The sequence below is a fragment of the Sminthopsis crassicaudata genome, chromosome 1 (assembly GCF_048593235.1).
Source record: "Sminthopsis crassicaudata isolate SCR6 chromosome 1, ASM4859323v1, whole genome shotgun sequence".
Lineage (NCBI taxonomy): Eukaryota > Metazoa > Chordata > Mammalia > Dasyuromorphia > Dasyuridae > Sminthopsis > Sminthopsis crassicaudata.
Window position 1 is genome coordinate 695,441,864 of NC_133617.1, and position 24,940 is coordinate 695,466,803.

Consider the following 24,940-nt stretch of genomic DNA (forward strand, 5'->3'; position numbering starts at 1 on the left):
AGAATCAAAGTCCAAAATCCTGACTTCTGATTCATTGGCACCAGAAGACAGTTGCAACCTAAACTCAAACGAAACCCTTTTGGGAAAGTGGTGATGGGACTCTCCCCAAACCCATGAACCCTAGATTGGATTTAAGAGATTGGATCTTTAAGTTCTTCAAAGAGGAAAGTGCCTGTGAGGGGCAAATGATATGCACTTTGTGTTCTTTGAGAATTTGTGGTACAGGGGGGAGAGAGCACTGACCTTGGAGACAAAAAACCTGAATTCAAGAACTTCCTTTGAAGCTTGTAAGCTGTGTGAACCTGGTTGAGTCATTTAGTTTATTTTTTGTCAAATGGAAATATTTGTACAATTCTTGACTTAAGGAGAAAAAATTATGATAGAGCTGTCCAAAATTAAATGGGTCACCTCAAGAGGAACTGAGTTACTCTTTCACCAGGGTCTTCAAGACAATGTTGTCAGGGATATCATGAGTTCCACCAATAGTAGGAAAAAAAAAAAAACTTTTTGGTGGGGTATAGAGCAAAAGTGATGGGAGATCAGAGAAGGCTTTAAAAGGGGAGGAATTTTTTTTTGTTTGTTTGTGTAAGAAATATTTAAAAATGTACTTGGGGATTTCTTTCAACCTTTGAGATTCTGCTCCCTTAATAAAAGAACTCTCGTATTTTGTGATTTGGATGGGTTTTAAGAATCAATCTTGGCATCTGATTTGCTATATAGAGATCAGTTGCCTTTAGTCTTTTGAGGGCATAACTTCTTCCTTTTTCTTTCTTTCTTTTTTTTTTTTCCTGCTTCCTTCCTCACATTGAGCATTGAATTATTAATACCCAGTACAGTTAACTCTATAGAAACACACACACACACACACACACACACACACACACACACACACACACCCCAAAACATAACAAAACAGAGTAGAAATTTAATAGGCATTTAGTTTCCAAGGGCCTGTTCCTCTGCTCTTAATGAATGCTCACAAGGAAACTCAAGTCCATTCTTCTAAATCCCAGCCCATGAAATGCAGCCAAAACCATTCCTAAGGCTGGGGCTCCGTGCATGGAAGAAGTTCCTGGAATTCTTGGGGAAGAAATGTTTTGTAGATGTCATGGCTGGCCAATGAAGCCTGCAAAACCAGAGAACAGCTGAGTTTGAGGGAGTTCTCTTTCTGGTCCATTTATTAAAACCTATTTTTAGCCTGCCTTTTTCAGGTTGCTCTGCAAGTTTTTCCAGACCCTGACCATTTCAAGTTCTTTTTTCCCCCCCAAGACAGATACATAGTGGGTGTGGTTGCAGTTCTGTAGGGCTTATTAGCTACTGGATTGAAAAGGCCCCTTCCCTTTTCAGAAGGACTTAGTGTAAGCATTGTTCAAAGAAATAACCAGAGCAGCTTTGTTGATTATTTTTAAATTAAGCAGAGAAAACACTGCAAGTCCTTAGTAAGAGAAGCCAGAAGAAAAAAAAGAGAGAGAGAACATTTCTTGGGGGTTATTTGGATCCAGCATAGCCCTGTTAACAGACCCTCACATAAAACAGTCTCTTGTTTAGATTCTTACTGGGAGGGAGTGTGGCAGCTGGGTAGTAGACTGGAGTAGTGCCTGTTCCTAAACCTGCCTGAGGCTTCTCAGCCTTCCCCGTCCCCCAGTTTCCCTATCTGCAGTGTGAATTATGCTCATTTGTAAGGCTCTTTGAGATCCCCCCAGATGAAAGCCCACAGAATACAAATTCTAATGTCCTCTGGCATGAGTCACATCCTGCTGCTACCCTGCCTACCAACCAGCCTCCAAAAAAAGGAGGCTCTCTACTTCCTGAGGATGCTGGCCCGGGGAATGAATACCACAGGTAGAGGAACTAAGTCTGATCTGGGTGACTTTTCTGTGCTCTAGGCTCAGGAATCCTAGGAATCCTTTTTTTTTTTTTTTTCCCTTTTTTGCTGAGGTAATTGGGGTTAAGTGACTTGCCCAGGGTCACACAGCTGTAAGTGTTAAGTGTCTGAGATCAAATTTGAACTCAGGTCTTCCTGATTTCAGGACTGGTGCTCTATCCAATACACCACCTAGCTGCCCCTCAAGAATCCTTTTTACAAGGATCTCAATCACTGGACAGGTGACCTCTCTTAACCTTTTTAAATATGGAAAAACACATTCTATCCCTGGAGCCTTAGACAATATGTATATACACATACCTGTACTAATGTAGTCACCATTATTCATACCTATCTACCCTTGGGGAAATGTAGAGTATAGGCTGGAAATAGGTACAAAGATCTTGCTTCTAGTCAAAACCTAAATCAAAATAAATATTAACCATCTAACTGGTTACATCAGCATTGGAATCCCCACCCCTGAGTTAGGCCTATTTTTATTAAGTACAAAAAATAAGAAAATAGAAGCCAAGGGAAATATTTAAATATGAAGAAGTGGTTGATTTTAATGGGTTCCACAGTGGGGAGGTTCCCTGGCCTTCACTTAGGGATGGATTGCTCTGTAGAGATACTAACAACCTCATTTTCTTATTTATAGAATCATAGAGTTAGATTTAGCTGTTATCATTCTAACATCACATTTCAGTCAGGAAAAGAGCTTGGGGCCCAAATCCTTCATTATACAGCTGAAAAACGCAAGACCCTGAGAGGAGTGAGCTTTGTCAAAGAACTGTGTCAATACTGTTAACAGAGTGGTTTGGGGTGGGATTTTTTTTGGGGGGGGGTAGGAGGGAATTAGGATCTTTACCTCCTCTGTGCTAAGGGAGGTTGTGACTAGAGTGGAGAGGGGTAAATTCCCTTGGCTGGGAGTAAAGGACCTAAATTTAGAGCCAAAAGGCTCAAAGGTTATTTAATCCAGCTCCCTCATGTTACAGATGAGGAAACTGAGATTCCCGTTATTTTTCCTACCAAGGTATCCAGGAGACAGGGGGGCAGAGAGAAGGGGAAATGGTGGTTCCCATGGTGGTGATGCACCCACCAGCTTTGCGACCACTTCTTTCCAGTGTGAGGGATGCTGGGGCTGCAGAGGAGGATGGATCTCTTGTCCCTACCTCCCCTCCCCTCCTCTCCTGGAATTCCCGGTTTCCTGGCCGCTGATGGGGCGGGCTCACTTTATGGGTTGGCCTCCCGACTCCCCAGACGCATGATGGGGCCTGTGCCGGGGATCTGGCCTGGGTCCAGAGCCCAGAGCCCAGATCCCAGAGCCGGGCTGCCTTTCCAAGATATTGGGGGGGGTGTGGAGAGAGAGATGGGGAAAGCAGACAGAGAGACCCTCCAGACAGAATGGGGTTTTTTTTTGGGGGGGGTTGAGCAGCATCTGTCCTGCAGCTATTTGCATTTCAGCTTTGCGCCCTGAAACTGCCTGTTTGTAACTGGGGTTACATGGCTTAAGTCTGGGGTCGTGGTGCAGGACAAGATCTCTTATTCCCACTCCTCTCCGTTCTCATCTCCCCAGTCCAGCTTACTCCTCTGTGCTCCCCTCTCCCTTCCTCTTTACCCCATTCCCTAGTTCCTTCTTCCCTCCACCCGGGATTTCCCTCCATTCTCACCTCTAGCTCTCCCATCTTTCCTTTTCTCACTCATCTTTTCCTCTATAATCCCCTTTTTGCTCCTCTCTCCTCCATCTCTCTTCTCTCTCCCTCTTTCTGCTCTCTCCTTTCTTCTTTTCGTTCACTATTTTTCCTGTTTCTCCTCCCACCAGTGTCTTCCCTCCCCTCCTTTCCCTCTAGCCCCCCCCTTCCCTCTCTTCTTCCCCTCCAGCGCCCCCCTCTCCTCCAGCGCCCCCTCTCTTCTCTCTCCGCTCATTTCCCTCTCCCCTTAGCTCTCTCCCCTCCCTTCTCTCTTGCCCCCTCCCCTTTGCTCTCCCCTCCCCTCTCTTTCCTCCGCTCTCTTCCCCCTCCCCTCTGCTCTCTCTCCAGTCCCCCTCCCTCTTTCCCCCGCCCCCTCCCCTCACAGTCCTCCCGCCCCGGGCTCCTTCCTTCCCTGGCCGGCCGGCGGACTGTTGGGTCCCATTGCTTGGTGCCCAGCGCTCCCTCGCGCAGCCCCGCTCGGCTGCGGGCTCGGGCTCGTGGCCGAGGCCGGAGCCTGGGCCGGGGGCCGGGGGCCGGGGGCCGGGCTCCAGGGCAGCCTCCGGGCAGGTCGGCGGTAGCGGCGGCGAGGCTGGCAGCGGGTGCGGGCTCGGAGGTGGCGGCGGCTGCCGCGGCCGAGGTCAGCGCCGGAGGGCTAGGTTAGTCGGGGGCCGGCCGGACCCCGGCCCCAACCCCGGCCCAGCCATGTGGTGCCTGCACTGCAACTCGGAGCGGACCCAGTCGCTGCTGGAGCTGGAGCTTGACAGCTGGTAAGGCTGGAGGGGCCGCCGGGCCGGGCCCGGCCGGGGAGGGGGCGCCGCTGCTACCGCCTCCAACCCCTGCCCCGGCCTCGGGGCTCCGGGCTCGGGCTCTACCGCTTGTCATTTCGGAGTGTGCGTCCGTGCGTGCGTGCGTGTGCCGGGGGGAATGGCCCCGGGTGTCCATGAATGCGAGCAAATGGAGCATTGAGAGTCCACGGGCTTGGGGGTGCGAGTGTGGCCCCTGGGACCGAGCCTGGCCAGAAGGAGCCCTGGTCTGGGCGTGGGGGGGAGGGGGATGTGGTGGTCTGAGGGGACTGGGTGCTCCTGGGCAGCTGCGTTTGTGCAAGAGTTGGGAGCGAGTGTGCGCTTGTGCTTGTGTGTGTGTGTGTGTGTGTGAGAGAGAGAGAGAGACTGAGAGAGAGAGAGACAGAGACTGAGAGAGACAGAGACAGAGAGAGAGAGACAGAGAAAGACAGAGAGATTGACTGCAGGAGTGCCAAAGTGTGTATTTGTGCATGACAGGCTGAAATGGCACTGGTAGATTTATGTGCCCCAGTATGGATCTGTCAGTCAAGCAATGATTTCCCTCCTACTGTTTGCCGGGCACTGTGCTAAGTTCTGTCTGAGAAGTCTGCAGATATAAATATGAATGTATTTTGGGTGCTTGAGAAAATATTTGTTGTGCCTTTGTGTGAGAGCCTAGAAGTGTGAGCACAAGCATTTATTTTGTGTGTGTGAGGAAGTCCTTGAGTGTATTTGTGTGTGTCAGATCTTTTGTGTGAATGTATTTTTGTCCTGGGTCTGGGAATGCACTTGTGTAAATCCAGAGGTATGTGAAAGAATCTACATGCGGATCTGTAAAGTGTGAATTAATTTTTGCATTAGTGTCTATGTGAATATGCCTGTGTGTGATGAATATAGATTTCATATCTGAGTGCCCAGTGCTCCCCTCCCCCTCCCGACAGCACAGCTGCACACTTGGGTTCCACTGCAGGGAACTGTACTGGGCAGAGACCAGGAGGAGGGGCCTTTTCACTGTGACTCAGGGCAAAGATCCTTCCTGGTGCTATATGATCTTTATTTTTAAAATATTTTAGAGTCTTCCACACAGCACTACTGGGTGGTTACAGACCTGTTTCTTTAAACAGCTCTTGCTCCACCCCAACCCTTGGTAATGAACAGTTTTGGAGACCCTGAAGATGTGTTTGGGAGATGCCTTTGGCATCCTTTCTGCTATGAAGTTAGAAAAACTTACACATTAGTGTTCTTATTAATTCCATCTCCTGCAGCCTGTTGGAAGTTAGGAAACTGGCCTTTTCCTCAAGCTTAATATTCAGTAAGATGTGAACTTTATTTGGAGGAAATGGGGGTGCAAAGAAAATGTAGCCACAGCACTGTCTGTCTTTGAATTAAAATCACTTTAGTGACTTCTTCTAGTCTTAAGAGTTACTCCTAAGAACCAAATGTCTTTATGATTATCAGCTCAGTATAGAATCCCCATTTCTCCCTTGCTTCCTTTTACCAAGATGCTTTCTTCCCAAATAAAATACAAAAACAAGAGACCTTAAGCTAACTAAGTTGCTTCCAATTATGGAACTCAATTATTATCAATTATGATAACTCAGTTATTATATCCAGATTGAAATGAGGGAAGATGCACGTTCTTATATTCTTCCAGTGAAAGACTGAATTCCTGGTAGAATTCTAGAGAACTATCTAGGAAAAGAAGTTCAAGTTGTACCTCTGGCATATCTGATGTCTATTGATCCCGAACAAGTCACTAAATCTCTCATTCAGGTCTCTAGATAACTCTTTGATACTAGAAATTCTGAAGTGCCACCCTTCACTGGTAGAGGGAATTTTTCTATTTTAATGAAATCATGGGGCTAGTCTCTTCCTTACCATATCCCTAACTCTTGAAAATGATCACCTTCAGAATCTCTCCTGTTAAGTTTCCAGCCCATTTCTGCTGTTCTGTTTTCAGAGGAGGTGGAAGACAGCGTTTTCCCAAATGTCAGGCAGGACCAAGATACAGGTACATACCGTGACCATTTATCTTTTAGGTTACCCAGGCTTTATTTTGTATTGGTTTAATCACCATCTTAATCCCTTGCATCTGCATTAGCGTCCTGATATGTGGTCTGAAAAATCTCCCAGAGGAAATCAGTAGGTTTGGCACATTTCCCTTGCCTCTATGGTATTAAGATTGCCCTTTAGACATTCTTTCCTGTTCCCTTAACATTCATCTACGCCCCTCAGGAATCTATCAGGATCTCAATTCTGTGGGAATTCTAGGACACAAATTGTGTGAAGTAAGTCATGTCAATAAACCTTTATTAAAGGCTTGTAATCTGCCAGGCACTGTGCTCAGCAACAACAACAACAACAACAACAAAAATTTGTTGTGCCTTTCTGTGAGACCAAAAAAAAAAAAAAAAGGCAAAAGATAGTCTTAAAGAGATTGGTTTAATGGGGGAGACAATATGCAAAACAACTACATACGAGATAAATTGGAAATAATCAACAGAGGGAATTAAGGAGAATCTAGAAAGGCTTCCTGTAGAAGGTGGAATTTTAACTGAGACTTAAGCCAGTTGATAGATTGTAGATCACACATACTTCCTAAAGATTTTTAATGTAAAAAACTTTAAAACCAAGATGAATGAAGTGGGGATGGTTTAACCTAAAGAAAAGATTACTTAGTGGGAGATGTGATAGCTTTCTTCCAGTATTTGAAAAGCTATCTTACATAAGCAGAAAGAGATTTGTTCTTTTTGTAGGAAAAAAGGGGCAGATTTCAGATCAATGTAATGAAATTTTTTTCCTAACAATTACCAATAATCAAAAATAGTATAGCAAGCTTTCTTTTATTATGGGTCTTTCAAACAATGGCTGAAAAACACCTTGTTGATATAGAGATATATAGTCTTGTGGTCAGAGATTAGTTTCTCTTTTATATTTGTTTCCTCAGTCTGTAACTGTAACATAATAAGAATTTAATAAGTGTTTATTGATTGATGGAAGGAGGTCATAAAATATCCTTTAATACAAGGAGCTTTCACCCTCTGTTTGGGATATTTTGGTGGTTGTAGGCTGGCCTAGAGGCAAGGAATGACCTTTAGAAGATTCTACTGGCCCAGCTAGAATTTTACGTCTATTCCCAAGGAAGCCGAACTCTGTACTGGTTGTGTTAATATTTACACAACTTCAGCTCCAGAATAATGGCTTATCCTGACAACTGCCTATATAAACAGCATGATGGTTTAGCAAACAGGACTTTGGGAGAAGGGAAAGAAAAAAGATCACTAAGGTTGCTGAAGATGAACTGTGTGAGAGCCTGTTTCCTTGTATAATATCTGCCAGCTGGTCCCCAGCATGCGGGTCTGTGACACAGGGAGAAAGCCTCACACCAAATAAGTACCAAAATAGTGTACTTGACCAAGTACACTATTACTGGCCCACCACATTACCCTCCTACTCTCTACTGGGGTAATACCATTTTGAGAGTTCAAAGTCCTATGAAACATCAAACTCACATTATCATCAATACTTGGCACATAGTAGGTGCTTAATACATGACATAGCAAGTGATGCACTAGTTTTCTTGGGTTCTAGTTCTAACAACAGTTATGTAAGTGAGGTTTTGGCCCATGCCCTAGTGCAAGCTCCAGTCCTGAATGGAAACAGGTCTCGTGGGCTACATGATCAGGGAAAGAGAAAACATTTGAGGGGTGTGTGAGTAAAATAATCTCAGAGGTCTTTTCCCAATTTTTACATTTTATAATTTATTTATCTTCCTCCTAATCATGCCTGGAACATCACTCCAGAAAACTTAAAGAAAAAATACAGTTTGGTTCATTGAAACTGTGATCTAGCATAGCCACAGACTCTGGGGAGAGATTGATTTTGAGTGGGAAAGAAAATGACTTAATGGAACAGGGGAAGGCACTTAGGTTCTTAAATATATAATTTAGAATTGGTCCTAAAAACAAATCTAATGAGCCTAAAACTCATAATATATCTTGAGAAATTAATTGATATGGACTTGGAGAGCTGTTTGTTTGGTCAGCTCCAACCTGATGAGTCAGAGCTGATATCAGGAAAAAATTGATGGAGTTTATGGATAGAAATATGGTCTACTGCCACCCAGCAGCACACATTATATGTCTGATAAATGGCACTGCCCTAAATTGGGGAATTTCCTAGTGTAAGGCATTCACAGATTACCTAAGAACCCCTTCTGGTTACTGCTGACAGGAATAGTTATCCTGCATTTATGGTCATTATTTTGTAAAGATGCATGGATGCAGCCCAAGTAGTACCATTTTTATGTATTTCTGTATTTGGAATAAGAAAGCTTCTCCATTTTAGTTTCAGGGACTTAAATGCTGGTTAATTAAAGATATTTCTTCTTTTACTGCTCTCCTGGGGTATGGTTTTGGTGAGGATTTTTTTTCCCCCTTTTGTTTTTAATTAGATTGTAATGATCTTTCTCCTTAAAGCTGATGGTGGTCATCACATAATATTTTTGCACTAGTTTTGAGTATTGTCACACAGTTGTGAACTATTTTCTGTTTTATTGATTATAGCTGCCATTTGTTGTATTCAGAGATTCTTTCTATTTTGCTAGTTTATGGGCTTTGTTCTAAAATCATTGGTGTTTTAATTCTCTCTCTGAGGTCCAGCAGACAGCCATGGTGCATGATTTTGCTCAGATAACTTTATATGATTATTACATGCTTCATAGTTCTCATTTCCAGGGTACTTCAAGGCTTGCATCAAAACCCTGTGAGATAGGAAATACAAGTTTTATCACTCTCATTTTAAGATAGGACAAACAAGGTATGGCAAAACCAAGGGTGTTGTCCATGATGCCATGATGAGCCAGAGTTCAAACTCATCTCTTCTTTCCAAATCCAAAAGTGTTCTAGATTTCTGTTCAGAATCAGAACTAGGGCCAGAAAGGATTCAAAGGTCCACTGCTCTACTCCTTCTCTAGGTGAATAAACTCTAGGTGATGTCACCTGTTTTTTGTTTTTGATAAAACATCCCTTTGGGAGGAAGGAAGTTAAATAAAATTCAGCAAAAGCATTTAGTGGCAGGGAACATGAGGATATATTCTTGTGGCTTTCTGAAAAGACTAGGTGTCTGAGGTTCTTCCTAGGCTTCCAAACAGTTTTAAATATTCAGCTACAGAGCTGTGATTTGACCATGGGACCTGAGCTATTTGCTCTTTGATGCTTTGCCCAAACCTTTACAACTCTTAGACCCAAACAGCTCCTTTCCATTTCTCAGCCAGGATGCCCTAGGAAAGCAGTGATGCAGTAGCTTTATCCTCATTGATTTTTTTTTTTTTTTTTTTATCAAATTGAATGTTGTAGATATACAAGACTATAGGCTATAAAACTTGTTTGTGTTTTTTTCAATGTGGGAGAAAGATGGGCTTGAAGTCAGAAGAATTGGATTCTAGGTCCTCAATATACCATTGATTGACCTTTAAAAAGTCCCTTCATATGGACTTGACCTGGTTTATCTCAACAATGAAGGGATCAGACATAATCTCCAAAGCTGCCTTTATGGTTATATATTCTGATTCAACATCATGAATAAACAAAAGGCAGTTACCACACTTTAACTACTTCAGAGATACCAAATGTATTTGAGCCAGTAAGCTTGGTCCTGGTACAGGAAGGGATGTACCCCCATTTGTAAACTGGAATATCTGGAATGATTGAGTCCTCCCCCTTGTTAGCACAAATGAATAGTCTTCCCCTGAAATGGGCTAAAATTAGTGTCCAGGAGGAATTTATCTGTCAACATTAATCTTCTCTTCATAGAATCCTGCTGTCAGAGCTGGAATAATTCTAGGCTAACCCCTTCATTGAACTGATGAGATTAAAGTGCAGAAAAGGAAGCCCTTTCTTACAGTTGCACAGGTACTAGTGTGTAGTAGAGCTGAAATTCTAAACCACTATGACTCCAAATCCAGTACTTTTTCCATCAAATAACCTTTAAGCCCTTCAAAATCATCCAGGCTAGCCTCTTCATTTGTAGATGAGGAAACTGGGGTGAAGTTTACATAGCTACAACCATGATTTTTGAACTCTGATTTTTAAAAAAATTCTATTCTTTTCATTAATACTATACTTCTTTCTTATGCTCACTCACTATTTCCTCCTTCCTTTTCTTTTTCCACTGGGCCATTTTTTTCTTTCTTTATATATCAATGTACTCCAGATAGGGATTCACAGTGTCAGATGAGAACTCGGTAGTTCCATCATGCTAATAAACTTTTTGCTTTTTCTGCTTGAGGACAACTTGGCCTGGAGGTTTCAAATCATCATGCTTGAGTTAACACAGTTGTCTGCTTCTGCCCAGTGGTCCAGAGTTAAACAATAGAGCAAAGGAAAGATAGGAAGAAAAATTTAGGAGCAATGGGATTTTCATCTTATGTTTTGAGGAAGTGGAAATTTAAAGTGGTATAACAGATTGAAGACTCAGTGAGAAGAGACTAAACCTCTGGGCTGCTGCATGTATATTTTAAAAATATGGCATTACAAATCAGTGAACTGAAATGGTCCACCAAGAAGTGGAAAATTAAAGAATGTTATGGAAATTGCATTGCCTGTAGAGTTGAGAAATTGCAAAACACAGGTTGCCTGCTGTTCAGTTTTGCTGTTGGCAAGAATTCCTTAGACATTGTAGATAGTTGGAATTGTGGAGTTGAAGGAAATTTGACAGAGAAGACTTTTTGTGGTCTAGGAATATTCATAGAATTCTAGAGTTGGAATGGGTATCCATTCTACTACATTAAGTATGAATCCCACCTTCTTTCCCTTCTCCATTCAGCCCTGGCATCCCTGACAATGAAGATATAGCTAAACATATTATTTAGTTACATGTAATATATAGTAAAATAGTTAAACATATTATTTAGTAACATATAATTACTAAAGTAACTTGTATGATGGAGAACTCATAGCTTCTTCACCTATTGGTTTTCAGGCCACCCTAACTGAGGATAATAACTTGATGTATATTCTATGGTTTGGACTCACCCTGGGCATTTGGGTCAATTTCCTCCAAAATAGTTAATTCATTTTGGTATTATGGATCCTTCTGTTGGTCTAAAACTTATGGATCAATTTTCAGAATAATGTTTTTAATTAATTGAAGGAAAAGTTAAATTTCAATTGGAAGTTAGTGAAAATAAAGATGGAATGTTTTTTTGAGTTCACAGGACTCCACCCCCCACCCCACCCCACCCCCAATCTGATACCAGTAAAGAAGCAACAATACATGAAGCATTTTCTAAATCCATTGAGAACTGCCCCTTTAAGAACCCAGATCTCATTTTACAATAACACTCTCAAGATAGATGTCCTTAAAGTAATTTCTCGAAGCTTAAAACAGCATAAATCACTGCTCTTTCTTTGTACCTTTTTTGGTTGCTGCTTCCAGACCTTTGAAGATGTGAGTAAACTTTTTGCCAGTTCTGCCTAGGCTCCAGCTCAAGGATAGTATCTTAGGGTTTTCTTCCCTCTTTCTTTTGGTCAAACTACTCCAAAGGTTTTTCCATTCCAGAGCTAGAACTCAATCTCTGGCAGGGAAGGGCAACTGAAACAGGTACTGAGGCTGGTACTGACAATGATTGGATATGGAGACAGAACCATCAGCATGAGTGGGCCTGGAACTTTATAGAGTAGCTACACAGATATATGCATATTTTGAACAAAAAAAAAGCTTCTCTCTTGATCTTTTTAAATATACACATTTTTACACATCTATAATCAGTGTGTATATACTATCTTGTGTCCTGTTCTTTTAACTTGATGATATTTTATATGCAGCTTTCTATATATTAATATATCTACCACATTTGTAATTTTCAACAGCTTTGTTACCTCAGTTCCAAATTGTTTTAAATAAAATTTTAATAACTACATCAATATTAATTGGCTTCCTTTGTAACCCACTATATTTTTATTTTATGCATTTTAAAACATTATTCTGAGATGGGCTCTATGGGATTCACCAGACTACCAGAAGGGTCTATAACACAAAAATAGTTAATTACCCCTGCCCTAGTATGTAATTTCATACAAGAATTTGCTTAGCACTGCCCTATTGTTAGCAATTTGGGTTGTTTCCAAATTTTTTTTTTTTTTTTTTTTGCTATTATAAATAGCACTGAGATGAACAACTTGGTACAAATTACTTTTTGTGTTTCCTTTTGGATTTCTTTCTTGAGTTTCATTCCCAAAAGTAAAATCAAAAGATATGAAAAGTTTTATAGTTCTTGTTATGAATTGTCAGACTGAATCAATATGTAGTGCTACCAGCAATATCCAAATTTACCTTTCTCTTTTTATCCACTATTTCCTGCCCCGTTTTCTCACTCCATCTTTAACCATCACCCAAAGATGTGGAAGAAAATAGGAGGATCACAAGCTGAATGGGAAGAATGAGAAGCAGTAGGAAAATATGACAGAGGGACAGTATAATGTTAAACAATTACATTGTGCCCTGTTGGCAGGTAAAGCTGATGGACTCCAGAATAATAATTGTAAATGCATAAAATAAAATATATAGGGAGCCACAAAAGAAATCAATTATATGGAAAGATGGTTTTTAAAAAGTTCAAAAACCTCAGTTTAAGAAATCCTATACTAGACTATAAACCCTCTCCACCCTCTACCCCTAATACCTACTTTTGTGTATTCCATATAATAATTGTTTCTTGAACTGAATTGAATAGAGTACATGACCCTTCAAAGTCCTTTCTATGTGCCTAGGGTACAATATTAGGTGTCTTGCTTTGCAGATGCTCTAAAAATAGATTCTGTTTGCAAGATAGTATAGGCCGTTTTTGGAGCTTTTCCCAATGGCCTGGCATCATAAAAATATGTCCTGCTAACTTGATAGAAAATACATCAAATACTCCTTGTCCCTTCCAGGAAAACCCTTGATTGGAGGTATATGTTGACAAGGAATCATAATTTATATATGGATAGAAAGAGTGACAAATGTGTCGCTTCCCTTACTTTCTGGTGTCATTTGAGGGGAGGAGTATGCTTGGAAATATAAACCATCATTTTTGATTCTCCATATGCCTTCCAGAGCTGTAATTTAAATGTGAACATTTTTTCTAATTAAATTTTTTATTCACTTAATAAAAAATGTGAAATAGCCTAGGAAGATAATGAGGAGTGATGCTGGGCTCTGCATGATTTTAATCATGTACCTGAAGCAATTCTTGCCTTGTTATCACTCTCAGGGAACATCCTTTGTGTTTCTTCTAGATAGGGATTGATGGGCCAGAATCTGGGACCAGATAGAGAAAGGGAAGTGACTGATGACCAAGTGGGAATAAAAGTCAGAGATTTATGGGATCACATGTGGCTATGAGAATGCTTTGTCTTTGGAAGCTGCTAAAAAGGGTAGGGTTGGGCCTGGGTCTTTGCCATCATTTTTCCAATGGTTGGACCCATGTTTATGCCATCAGGGGGACCTCTTCTCCCTTCCAGACATGGTCATGTTAGCTCTTCTTTTCTCCCTATTCTCATATTTTGTCCACATCTAGTCCTGAATCCACAACACTGTCAAGTAGTTTGGTATCTAGAACAAAAGAGATTTTATTCTGTACTCTGTACTAGCCAGCACACATCTGGGTTCAGTTCTACTTGTCCCATTTTAGGAAGGAAATTAAAAATCTGGAGAACAGGCACAGGACAGTGCTCTAGATCATACATACCACCTAAAGATTTTAAATGTAAAAGATTATCAAGTCCAGTTGAATGACTTGGGGATGGTTTAGCCTAGAGAAAAGAATACTCAGTGGGAGATGTGATAGCTATCTTCAAGTATTTGAAAGGCTGTTTTATGCAAACAGAGTAAGACTTGTTCTCTTTGTAGGGAAAAATGGATGGAAGCTGAAAAGGAGAATTTCAGATCAATGTAAAGACAATTTTTGTCCACAATTAACACTAACCAAAAGTGGAATGGGAAGCCTAGATGACATGCTTCCTATTATGACAGGTCTTTCAAGTAATGGCTGAATAACATTTTGTTAATAATTTATAGAATTATTTAATAATTATGTAATAATTAACAGAGTGAAGGTATCAAACACAGTCCTTCCCAGTGTAATCTGAACCAGATTAAAATGTAATTGGGAAATACTTAGCAAAATGAAAATGTAATACAACATAAATAATGTTAATGTGTGGTTTTCTAAGTCAGTATGTGGCCCCGCAGGGATTTTCACGTATGCTTTGGTAGCATTTTTTACCATTGGTGTAGAGAGGATTCTTGTTCAGGTATAGGGTGGGATAGATAGCCTCTGAGATCCTTCTGATTTGGAGAATCAAGATGATTGTCCCGATGTTGTAGAGCCCAGGACCATATGTTTTAGGTTTTGGATGGTTCTTTTCACTTTATTTTTCTTAACCTGACCCACCCCATACCTTGCATGCAAAGGGAAGGTATAACCACTGGGTTCTATTCACTTTTTTTGCAGTGGGAAACTGTGTTAAAAGTAGATTAGCAATTGACAAATAATATCTCCAATTTGAATCTCAGCTTTCTCTTTTGTAAACAATGAGGGTTGGAGCAGATGACCCTGGGCCCCTTTTAGTTCTCAAATGCTAGGATTATATAATTCCCATCTGGAAGACCAACTATCTCTGTTATTTGTTGTTTATTAATGGGAGAAAGTTAAGCCTCTTTTTCCTAGCTACAAGTTTTGATCTGATTTTGTTATTTGTGACACTCTGGATGGCTTGAGCAGATTTGGCTATCTTACTAGCTAGACAGGTGTGTCCTTTCTCCCTCAATGCTTCTTTCAAGCTTTTATAGGCCATACACACATCATTCCAATAAACTAGTCTTCAAAAACTAAATTGCCTTATAGAATCATAGAATCCCAGAATCAGAACATCAGCCAGCTTTGAATCCACCTAACTTTATTGTCAACCATCCTACAAAGATATATTTTTAATAATAATTAGTATTTTTCCTTACATTTATATAATAATAACAACAGATTTTATGACTAACTTTAGGGTTTGCAGAGCAAAGTTTGGAGCACTTTAAAATTTGTTTTACCACAACTTGCTGATGCTTTCCCACCTTATAAGTGTCTGTGATAGGACTCAAACCCAGGGCTTCTGAATGCATGTTCACCCATCTTTATATTGTCTCTCATAGCTCCAATTTATATGGCATTTTAAAGTTTACAAACTTTTCCACATGATAACCAGTAAGTCAACATAAAAGTTATTCATCCCATTTTACAGATGAGAAAATGGAAGCTCAAATTAGTTGATTTACTCAAGGTCATATAAAGAGTATAAAAGCCAGGATTTAAACACAAACCTATTACCTCCAAATCTAAGGTGCTTTTATCCATGACACATTGGCTCTATACTGAGAGTTTTTGTTAAATACTTTATGAAATTCAGGTGTGTTCTGCAACATGGCTCTGATTTTAGGAATTTGGGCCCCTGTCAAAAAAGCAAAAGGAGATTGCTTTGACATTATTTATTCTTGATGAACCCAAGGTTGTTCCTATTAATCACTGCTTTGCACTCTAAGCTTTTTCAAACCACTCATTTAATAATCTTTACTTTTTTCCCAGGGATCTATGGCAAATTTATCAATCTAATTTAAAAATCTATTTTTCTAAATAATTATATTTGCCTATAACTTATACTCCCACTTCTCCTTTTCTTCATGGGAGCACCTGAGGTCTATTTGAGATGGTGTGGTACATTAAAAAGGGTGTTGGATTTGAGAGCAAAGGACTTGGCTTTGAATCCCAGCTCTGCCATTTTTTTACTCATGAAATGGGCAAATCACATAATCTCTCTGTATACCTGTTTCTTCATCTATAAAATGAGGTTTCCACCCAATCCATATTAGATATATCCTCTGAAGTCCCCTGCCCTAAATCTGTAGTCTTATGGATCCATTTGGGTTGTTATAAAAGCTATTGGTGCTTCCCAGGATGAAGGGAAGTACCATGGTCTTTAAAATCCTTTATACTTCTGCATTTCTAAAATTATCAGAATTAGTTCATAGATTGCATCTATAAGTTCTTCCATTATTGGGTTTGAAGTGGTAGTTATAATTTATCAGAAGAGCTGAAGGTGCTATGTTGCTATGATTTCCTAACTTAATTCACTCTTGACCATCTTTGTTTTAGAGAATCTTTATGTATAGAGAGCTAGATCTGGAATCAAGGTCCTGAATTCAAATCCCACATCAGATACTTAATACCTCAGTGCAAGTTACTTCAATTTCTCTTGTCTGCAATATAGGAATACTTCACAGGCTTGTTGTGAGGATCAAATGAGATAATGTATGCTAAGTGCTAGCCCAATGTTAGTTCTAGCTGTTACTATCATCATTATTACTCTCCTTAGTCTGAATATCCTTTTACTCAACAGAAAAGAGAAAAGTTAAATAGATAGTACAGGGTAAAGAGTTCTAGATCTGGAGTTTTTATTGGAGATGATCCAAAACAGTTCTGTGACACCTACAATTAGTCTCTAAGGGTATACTCTTAAGACCTTTTTCAGTTTTAAATTTATATATATATTATATATTAGAAAATCTTTAACAGGAAACTTGTTAGGAGAGAAATGAACAGTGATATTACCTGAAAATTTTCAAACTCTCTATGTGGAAGTGAAACCTTTTTATGTGGACACATTTTTCCAAATTAAAATTTATAGATATTTTTTGGTTTTTCCATGCCCAAATTTCCCCCTGTATTCTTCTCCCTTCCCTCTCCCAGGGAGCCATCCCACTTAGCAAAAATATTTATATATATTTTAAAGAAAAGAAAAAGAGGAAGGAGAGGTAAAAAATCAATATAACTAAACAATATTTAGAGAGGAAAAAAAACCCTAAAATATATGCAGTGTTGTATATCTGTGAACTTCTTGCTTCTGCAAAGTAGTAAAAAAAAAGGAGAAAAAAAGCAAGCCTGATCTCATCTCAAACTAGAGCTCTAAGAAACTTAGAGCTCTTGTTTGAGATCAGGCTTGTTTTTTTCTTCTAATTTTGCAATATTCAGTAGTGATTGTTTTGTAGTGGTAGTGGTTAATCTTTCTATTTACATTGTTATAGCTGTTGTACACAGTGGGTTTTGGCTTTACTTATTTCACAGTACATCAGTTCACATAAATCATCCACGCTTCTCTGCATTCATCAAGTTCATGATCATTTCTCACAGAAATATGTAGTTCCACTAATGTTCCACAATTTGTTTAGTCAAGTGGACACCTTTTTAAGGGTTTCACTATATACCTTTCGATGGTGATGCTCTGCTCTTAAATTTATTTATTTTTAAATGTAAAATGATTTCAAAAGATATACTCACATGAGGAGAGTATGGTGTTTATGCTTCCAGAGCCTTTGCTAAAGAGAGCAGTACAAGTATATAATGCATCTTCCTCTTAGGAACAGTTGTGATTACAGAAAATAAATCTGGCAAATTTTAGGAATTTTCAATGTCAATGTGCTTCCTCCATATGACCCCACTTCCACAAGCCAAAATACTCTATTCCCTCTATAGCTTAATAATTTTTTGCCATTATCATCTCTATACCTTTGCTTACTGTATTTCCTACTCCTTTCCATTTTTCCAAATCTTATCCATTCTTCCAGTCCTAGTCCTTCACGAAGCCCTTTCTCATAATTCCATTTTTGTCAGATCTCAGAATCTAAGTAGGAGAAATATTCTTCAAAGTTATCTTATCTGGATTTTGAACAAGAATCTCTTCAATATCCCCAATAAGTTGTTTTCTAGACTCAACACTACCTCCCTAAGGAAGCCTATTCCCTTTTGGGAAAACTAACCATTAGGAGTCTGTCCTTAATAATAGCCTAAATCTGCCTTACCATGACTTCTACTCATAGCTTCTATTTCTAACCCCAAGTCAAGTAAAACCAGTTTTATTCCTAAGATGGCCCTTCAAATACTTAAAAGACTGCTACTATACCCCCTAAATTTTCTCTACAGTAAAGATCCCCTGCTTGTTCAATTAATGTTTCATTCAAGGCTCCTTACTATTGTAGTTGCTTTCTTATAAACATTAGTCTTATCCATATCTTTCCCTAAAGTGTGATTGATACCCAGGGCCAGACATAGTATTCCAGATACTTTTCTGACTGAGGTGAGAGTACAATAAGACCATTACCTCCTTATCCTGGATTCTGGGCCTTACTTTAGGGCAACCTAAGATGGCATTGAGTGTGGCATTTTTGTATTTTGGTGAGGGTGGGATTGCTTGTGATTTCACATGATTGATTTATTGATCCTGAAGTCCACTAACCCCCCTAGATAGATATTTGACAAGAGTATAGAAGCCTAAAGAAGTATTTTATTGGTGATAGCAGTGCCCCTCATAACTATCCCATAAGACTGATGAATGATCCATAAGCATGTGAAACCACCTTGAAGAATATAAAGCATCTTTACAAATGTAGAAGATTGACATTCATTTGTTCAGAAACATTTTATGAAGCATCTTCTAGGTATTATGCTTTCTATTAGGGAGTAGACCGGCATTCTCTCCTTTGAAGGAGTTTATGTGCCTGGTTACTGTCCCCTCCTCTCATTACCAAATGGCCGCATAGAAGAAACTGTCCATATTCCTGACGAAGCACATATTCTTGTGCTCAGAGTTAGAACATGGATCTTCCACCCCTGGAGCCTCCACAATAAATTGGATAATGGAAATGCTGCCATTCAGCCTAAAGCATGGAAATGAGACAGAAGTCTCTTTTTTTGAATGAATTCTTCTGAGTTACTAAAATTGGACATGGGGAGTAATTAGCAGAGGGGTGTAGGAGAAATGGCATTAAAAAAAATTAAAAAATAAAAAATCTTTTAAAAATGCCATCAATTAATTAGCAGATTATTGCTTCCTGGATTCACTATGAACAATCATGGTTTCATTCCAATTACTAGAAACCTGTGAAAAGTTGACCTTACAGAGAAGTGGGCTGAGCTATGAATTTGGAGACTTGTTCAACACTTCTTATCTGGATTATTGGACAAATCATTTAAACTTTCTTTGTGTAACTCTGTAAAATGGGGAAGCAGATTTGCACTACCTATTTTATGAGGTTTGTTGTGAGGAATGCATCTGGTAAACCTTGAAACCCTACATATACGGTAGTTTCATTTTTCTGTTCATTGAAAATCTTGGGGCAGCTGGGTGGCACAGTGGATAGAGCACCAGCCCTGAAATCAGGAAGACCCAAGTTCAAATCTGATCTCAGACACTTAACACTTCCTAGCTGTGTGACCCTGGGCAAGTCACTTAATCCCAATTGCCTCAGCAAAAAGGAAAGAAAATCATGCATGACATAAGGATCATAGTTCAAGGGTAAATTTCCATTGGCTAGGATAATAGATAGGAGGTGCATAGAATGGAAGATTTGGCCAAAAGACTTCTAACCTTTGAACATCTATCTCCTGGGAGGAGAATTGGTTTATGGATGTCTTTTGTTTTGTTTTGTTTTTGTTTTTGTTTTTCTTTCCAATTGTCTTTCCCCATAAAGTAAGGAGGAAAATTATGTTTGTACATACACATACAGAGAGCTGTATTTGTATAGTTTTGGTTAGTAGTAAATGAAATTTTATTAAAATGAGAATAAAATTCATGGTAAATATGGTGACATTTATTATTTCCTTAGATTGTCATGAAAACCTCAAGCCTAATGGAAGGTAGAAAAGTCCTTAGTGAATTTTCACTCATACAAAGGAAAGCATAATATTTAACTTGAGATACCCATGGGTAGCCAGAGGAGATCAGAGAAGAAGGCCAGTGAGATAAAAGCCACCAGAAAAATCCGGAGAGAATCATGACTTATTAAGCAGAAAAGTCCCTGTGATAAATTTAGGGGTATAGTAAGAGAATGAAGGTGATCAATAATCCTGAGAACGGTTGCCCTTCAGAACTGGCCCCAGATTACTACAAGTTCTAACCATTCCTCAGTTCAATGAGACTCCCTCAGTCTCATTCCATACCTAAGGGTTTTGTAGGTAAGGGTGGAGTCTTGCTTAGGCTTGTCTGATTGGTTTCTTAGTTCTGATGTCACAGGCTGCCAATTAGTGAGGTTATATGGATCATGGAATGTTCCAGTTTGGAAGGTTCCAAGCATAGAAGACTTCAGAAAAGGGAAGGGGTATATTTATAGCAGAGACAACCAGAGGGTTTGGGGGGGCTATCACAGACATCTCTGTCCTGGCAGGCATAATAATGCCAAGCAGTGGCCAGCTTTGTTTCATACCAAGGTATCATATTTAATTATATCAAGGGTTCCCAACTTTTTTCCAGAGGGAGAATCTACTATTCATCTCCCTTGTCTTAAAGTCATGGGGAGGGGGATAATGGTTACCAGTTCTCTTAATTGAGGATGGCCTCCTGGGGTCTGGGAAGCTCCTTGACCTTGGTCTTGATTTATTCTTTTGCAATAACAACATATTCTCCAAAGGCCAGTGACCAAGTTTTTGGAAGAGGTAGCCACCTGCCATCATTTGACTTGTGGTGTGACATTTCTCAACTACCCTGGGGCCAGAAGCAGTAAGCTCCATTTTTAAATGGCCATTTTTAGTTCCCTGGTCTATTTTCACCAAAGTGATTCCACAACTGTGAAAGAAAGTGGTGGGAAGATGTGGCTTGAGTTTCTGGACTTTCCTCACTACCCAATTGTCCTTTAAAAATTATTCTTTATGCTGCCACTCCCACAGTTCCACTGGGCCTTCAAAGATGCTGCCTTAAACTCTCTAGGCAGTAGACCGTCCTTCTAAGTGTTTTGTTACAGGGAGGAAGAGACAGTCCCAGTATTGCTGAGATATGCTGGGGAGCTTTCCCCCCTGGCCCTTCCTTGATGGAGAAATAAGTCATGTTCCGGGAAAAGACTCTTCCATTGCCCCTTTTGAAATAATTCCACTTTAATTAGATTCAGCTTACCCATTCATGATGTTTAGAAGACTTAAAAAGACTCAGTTTTTCATTAAATTTGCAAGAGTATTTGTGAAGAAAATCACAGGAACAAGACAACACAAGGAAATGAATCACAGAGGCTGGAATTTCAGCCGTTCATTTGGGAGATATTTTTGGGGCAGGGGACTTTGTTGGAACTCTTCCAAGCACATCATATAGGTCACCACTAGTATAATCTCTAGTAAAGCTGGTGCTGATCTTGTCTGTATCCCTGCCTCTCTGGGCAGGATAATTATAAAGGTATTTCTGGTATTTCCTCCTTTACTCACATTCATTAATAATGGCCTATGGTAGGAGGTGGGGCAAAGTAAACTTCCAGGTATGTTGCTCAGGTGGTACCCTAGGGAACATGGATGCAATCAGTGGAGATTCCAGAAAAGAATATCAGGGAGCAGAGCTTACCACAAATCTGATTAAAATCCCCTCTCCATAATTGCTAACCACATTTTACTACCAACTTGCCTGTCTCAGGCGGCAGCAGCTGACATGTGGAATGCTGAATATGGAAATGAGCAACAATCTAAAAATAGTTTCTTGCTTTGAAACAGTCATTGTTGATAATTTTGTATTTTTTACACACACACACACACACACACACACACACACACACACACACACAGCAATTTTGAATTTTCCAGTGCTGGATAACTGAAAAGACCCCTGAATGGACTACCCCACTGCTACAAAGGCAGGAGGGAGGGACAAGCCTTATCTCCCTCTGCACACTGAGTTAGCCCTCAGCAAAAAAATAAAGTAGGCAAAGATTATCTTTGGAACCCATTCAGTGCCTTCTTTACTGAACAGTTAACCCCCATTACCTTGTGCCCTGATGCTATCTCTGCATTCTCTCTAACAAAACCTGTTCTCAAGAAATTTATTTATCCTGCAGTATAAATGACTAATGTTAGCTTTAAGTATTACTCAGCCCCAGGGTATTTACTTTTTAATGGGGAGTCAAAATATAAGTTAAAAGAAATGAAACTCCAGGGGTGGAACTGTAGACATTATTCTGGAAGCAAGACAGGCTTTTGAGGGGACTGCATCCTTTCTCAGGGCCCCTATAAAATTACAGTGTGCAGGGATTCCATCTATTCTACCTGCAGTTAAAGTAGACTTAATAAGTCTGCAGGAATTGGATGCCATGAATATCTGTGCTCAAGAGGGAGTGACAGCAGATCGGTGTTCTAGGCCACTGTGTTTGTGTTGCTGTAAGGGGTGAAGGAATCCAACGAATATCACACTCGTGTTTTGGGATTTTTCTCCTCTTTCCTCCCTTACTTCTTTCCCCTTCCTTTGTATATGGGTTACTTAGGGTGCACTAAAGCCCTGACTTGGGAGAGATTTCCTGCAAGATGGATGGCTCATCTTAATTTGGTACATGGGACCTGGTCCAATGCAGAGAAATACCTCATGAGAAGTTTGTTTTGTTTTGTTTTTAAATAATGTTAACAAAATGCCTCCTCTTTTTTTTTTAAGTTCAATTAAAGTATGGTTTTATGTTCATTTTTTTAAAAGCTCTGAATAGTCTCAGCCAAAAACATTCAAAGTAATTGGACAGGATACACTGGCCTGAGCTAGGACACAAGTGAGTATGATTCATATAATTATACACTATAAGGAATGTAAGAACTGGAAGGGACCATAGAGAACATTAGTATGGGGAAACTGAAGCCAAGAGAGTTGGGCTTGGGTCACAGTTTGTGTGGGAGAACTAGAAGGCAGATCTATTTATCCCCAACCCATGCAACGTAGCAGCCTCTTCTCTAAGGAACTGTTCAGTCCTGGATTCTGGTTTGGGACTGAGGGAGGATCTCTGAGGAGCAGGAGCATCAAAGTCTTCGGGCTGCCTCCTGCAGGTGGGATTCTGTCAGCACAAAAAAGGGGAAATAATCAAAACTGAGAAAACCCCAAGTGAAATTAAGACAAGTAGAAGAAGAATGTGGAGGGAGATAGAGGTGGGGAGAGTTTATCTTCACTAAAGCATTGCAGATCTGAGGAGATTAAAGTGGGACTGGGAGGAAGGAGATCTGAACAGTGGAGGGGGGATGGAATATGTAAATTTGGTACTATGTATAACAAAGAGCAAGTAGAGATTTTTGGGGAGGAAAGCAGCACTTTGACTGTGGTATCTTAAGAAAATTAATCTGATGGCAGCATAACAATAATCAGAATTGCTAGCATTTTTTAGAGTCTTCCAGCCTCACAGTAACTTCCCCCCTATTGCAGATGAGTAAAACTGTGGCTAAGAGAAATTAATTGGTCAGGGATCACATAGCTAGTAAATGGCTGAGACAGAATTGTTTTTAATAGTTTTTACTTACCACATATATGCATGGGTAATTTTACAACATTGACAATTGCCAAACCTTTTGTTCTAATTTTTCCCCTCCTTCCCCCCCCCCCAGATGGCAGGTTGACCAATTCATGTTAAATATGTTAAAGTACAAATTAACTACAATATATGTATACATGTCCAAACAGTTGTTTTTCTGTACAAAAAGAATTGGACTTTGAAATAGTGTACAATTAGAAATGCAGGTGGACAAAAATAGGGGTATTGGGAATTCTATGTAGTGGTTCATAGTCATCTCCTAGAGTTCTTTCCCTGGGTGTAGCTGGTTCAGTTCATTATTACTCTATTGGAATTGATTTGGTTCATCTCATTGTTGAAGAGAGCCCCGTCCATCAGAATTGATCATCATTTAATATTATTGTTGAAGTATATAATGATCTCCTGGTTCTGCTCATTTCACTCAGCATCAGTTCATGTAAGTCTCTCCAGGCCTCTCTGAAATCATCCCGCTGGTCATTTCTTACAGAACAATAATATTCCATAACATTCATGTACCACAATTTATTCAACCATTCTCCAATTGATGGGCATCCACTCTTGTTTCCAGTTTCTGGCCACTACAAAGAAGGCTGCCACAAACATTCTTGCACATACAGGTCCCTTTCCCTTCTTTAAGATCTCTTTGCGATATAAGCAAAGTAGTAGTAATGCTGGATCAAAGGGTATGCACAGCTTGACAACTTTTTGAGCATAGTTCCAAATCGCTCTCCAGAATGGCTGGATGTATTCACAATTCCACCCTGTTTTCCCACATCCCCTCCAACTTTGCTCATTATCTTTCCCTGTCATTCTAGTCAATCTGTAGTGGTATCTCAGAGTTGTCTTAATTTGCATTTCTCTGATTAATAGTGACTTGGAGCATCTTTTCATATGGCTAAAAATAGTTTCAATTTCTTTGTCTGAGACAGAATTTGAACTCAGGTCTTCCTGACAATTCATTGCCAAGTATGCAAGATAGGTTTGGTGTGAAAAGAGATTGAGAGATTATACATGACACATTATTATAATACTCTAGAAGTCAAGGATGAGGGTTTGAATGGCCTCCTCTTCTGAATTAGCCACTCCTTTGCCTTTCCTCTGTTAGCAGACATGACCGAGAGTTGGCTGTGTCTTCCCAGTCACAAAGAAAAGAGATCCTCATTCCCCTCTGACTTCTAGAGAAACAAAGAAGATCCTAAGCTTTTGTTGGAACTAGTAATAAGATCCCCAATTCAAAGATTTCCCTTCCACTGGCTCTATTACCTCCAACT

At 39.9% G+C, this 24,940-nt stretch overlaps 1 protein-coding gene across 12 annotated transcripts in view; it reads left to right on the plus strand.

Annotated features, from left to right (window-relative positions):
- The window catches only part of IQSEC1 (IQ motif and Sec7 domain ArfGEF 1), a 740,816-nt gene that overhangs the window by 626,850 nt on the left and 89,026 nt on the right, over positions 1-24,940 (plus strand). The window contains exons 1-2 of one of the 12 annotated variants that reach the window (XM_074283686.1): positions 20,394-20,625; positions 22,853-22,922. The exons of 9 other annotated variants lie outside the window; for them this stretch is intronic. Coding sequence is in view for 1 of the 3 variants with exons in the window: in XM_074283684.1 (XP_074139785.1) it covers positions 4,258-4,322 (65 nt within the window). In the remaining 2 variants the exon portion in view is untranslated. Of the gene's footprint in view, positions 1-4,008; positions 4,323-20,393; positions 20,626-22,852; positions 22,923-24,940 lie in introns of those variants that run through there. 2 more of the 12 variants (XM_074283690.1, XM_074283684.1) reach the window with 2 other exon arrangements.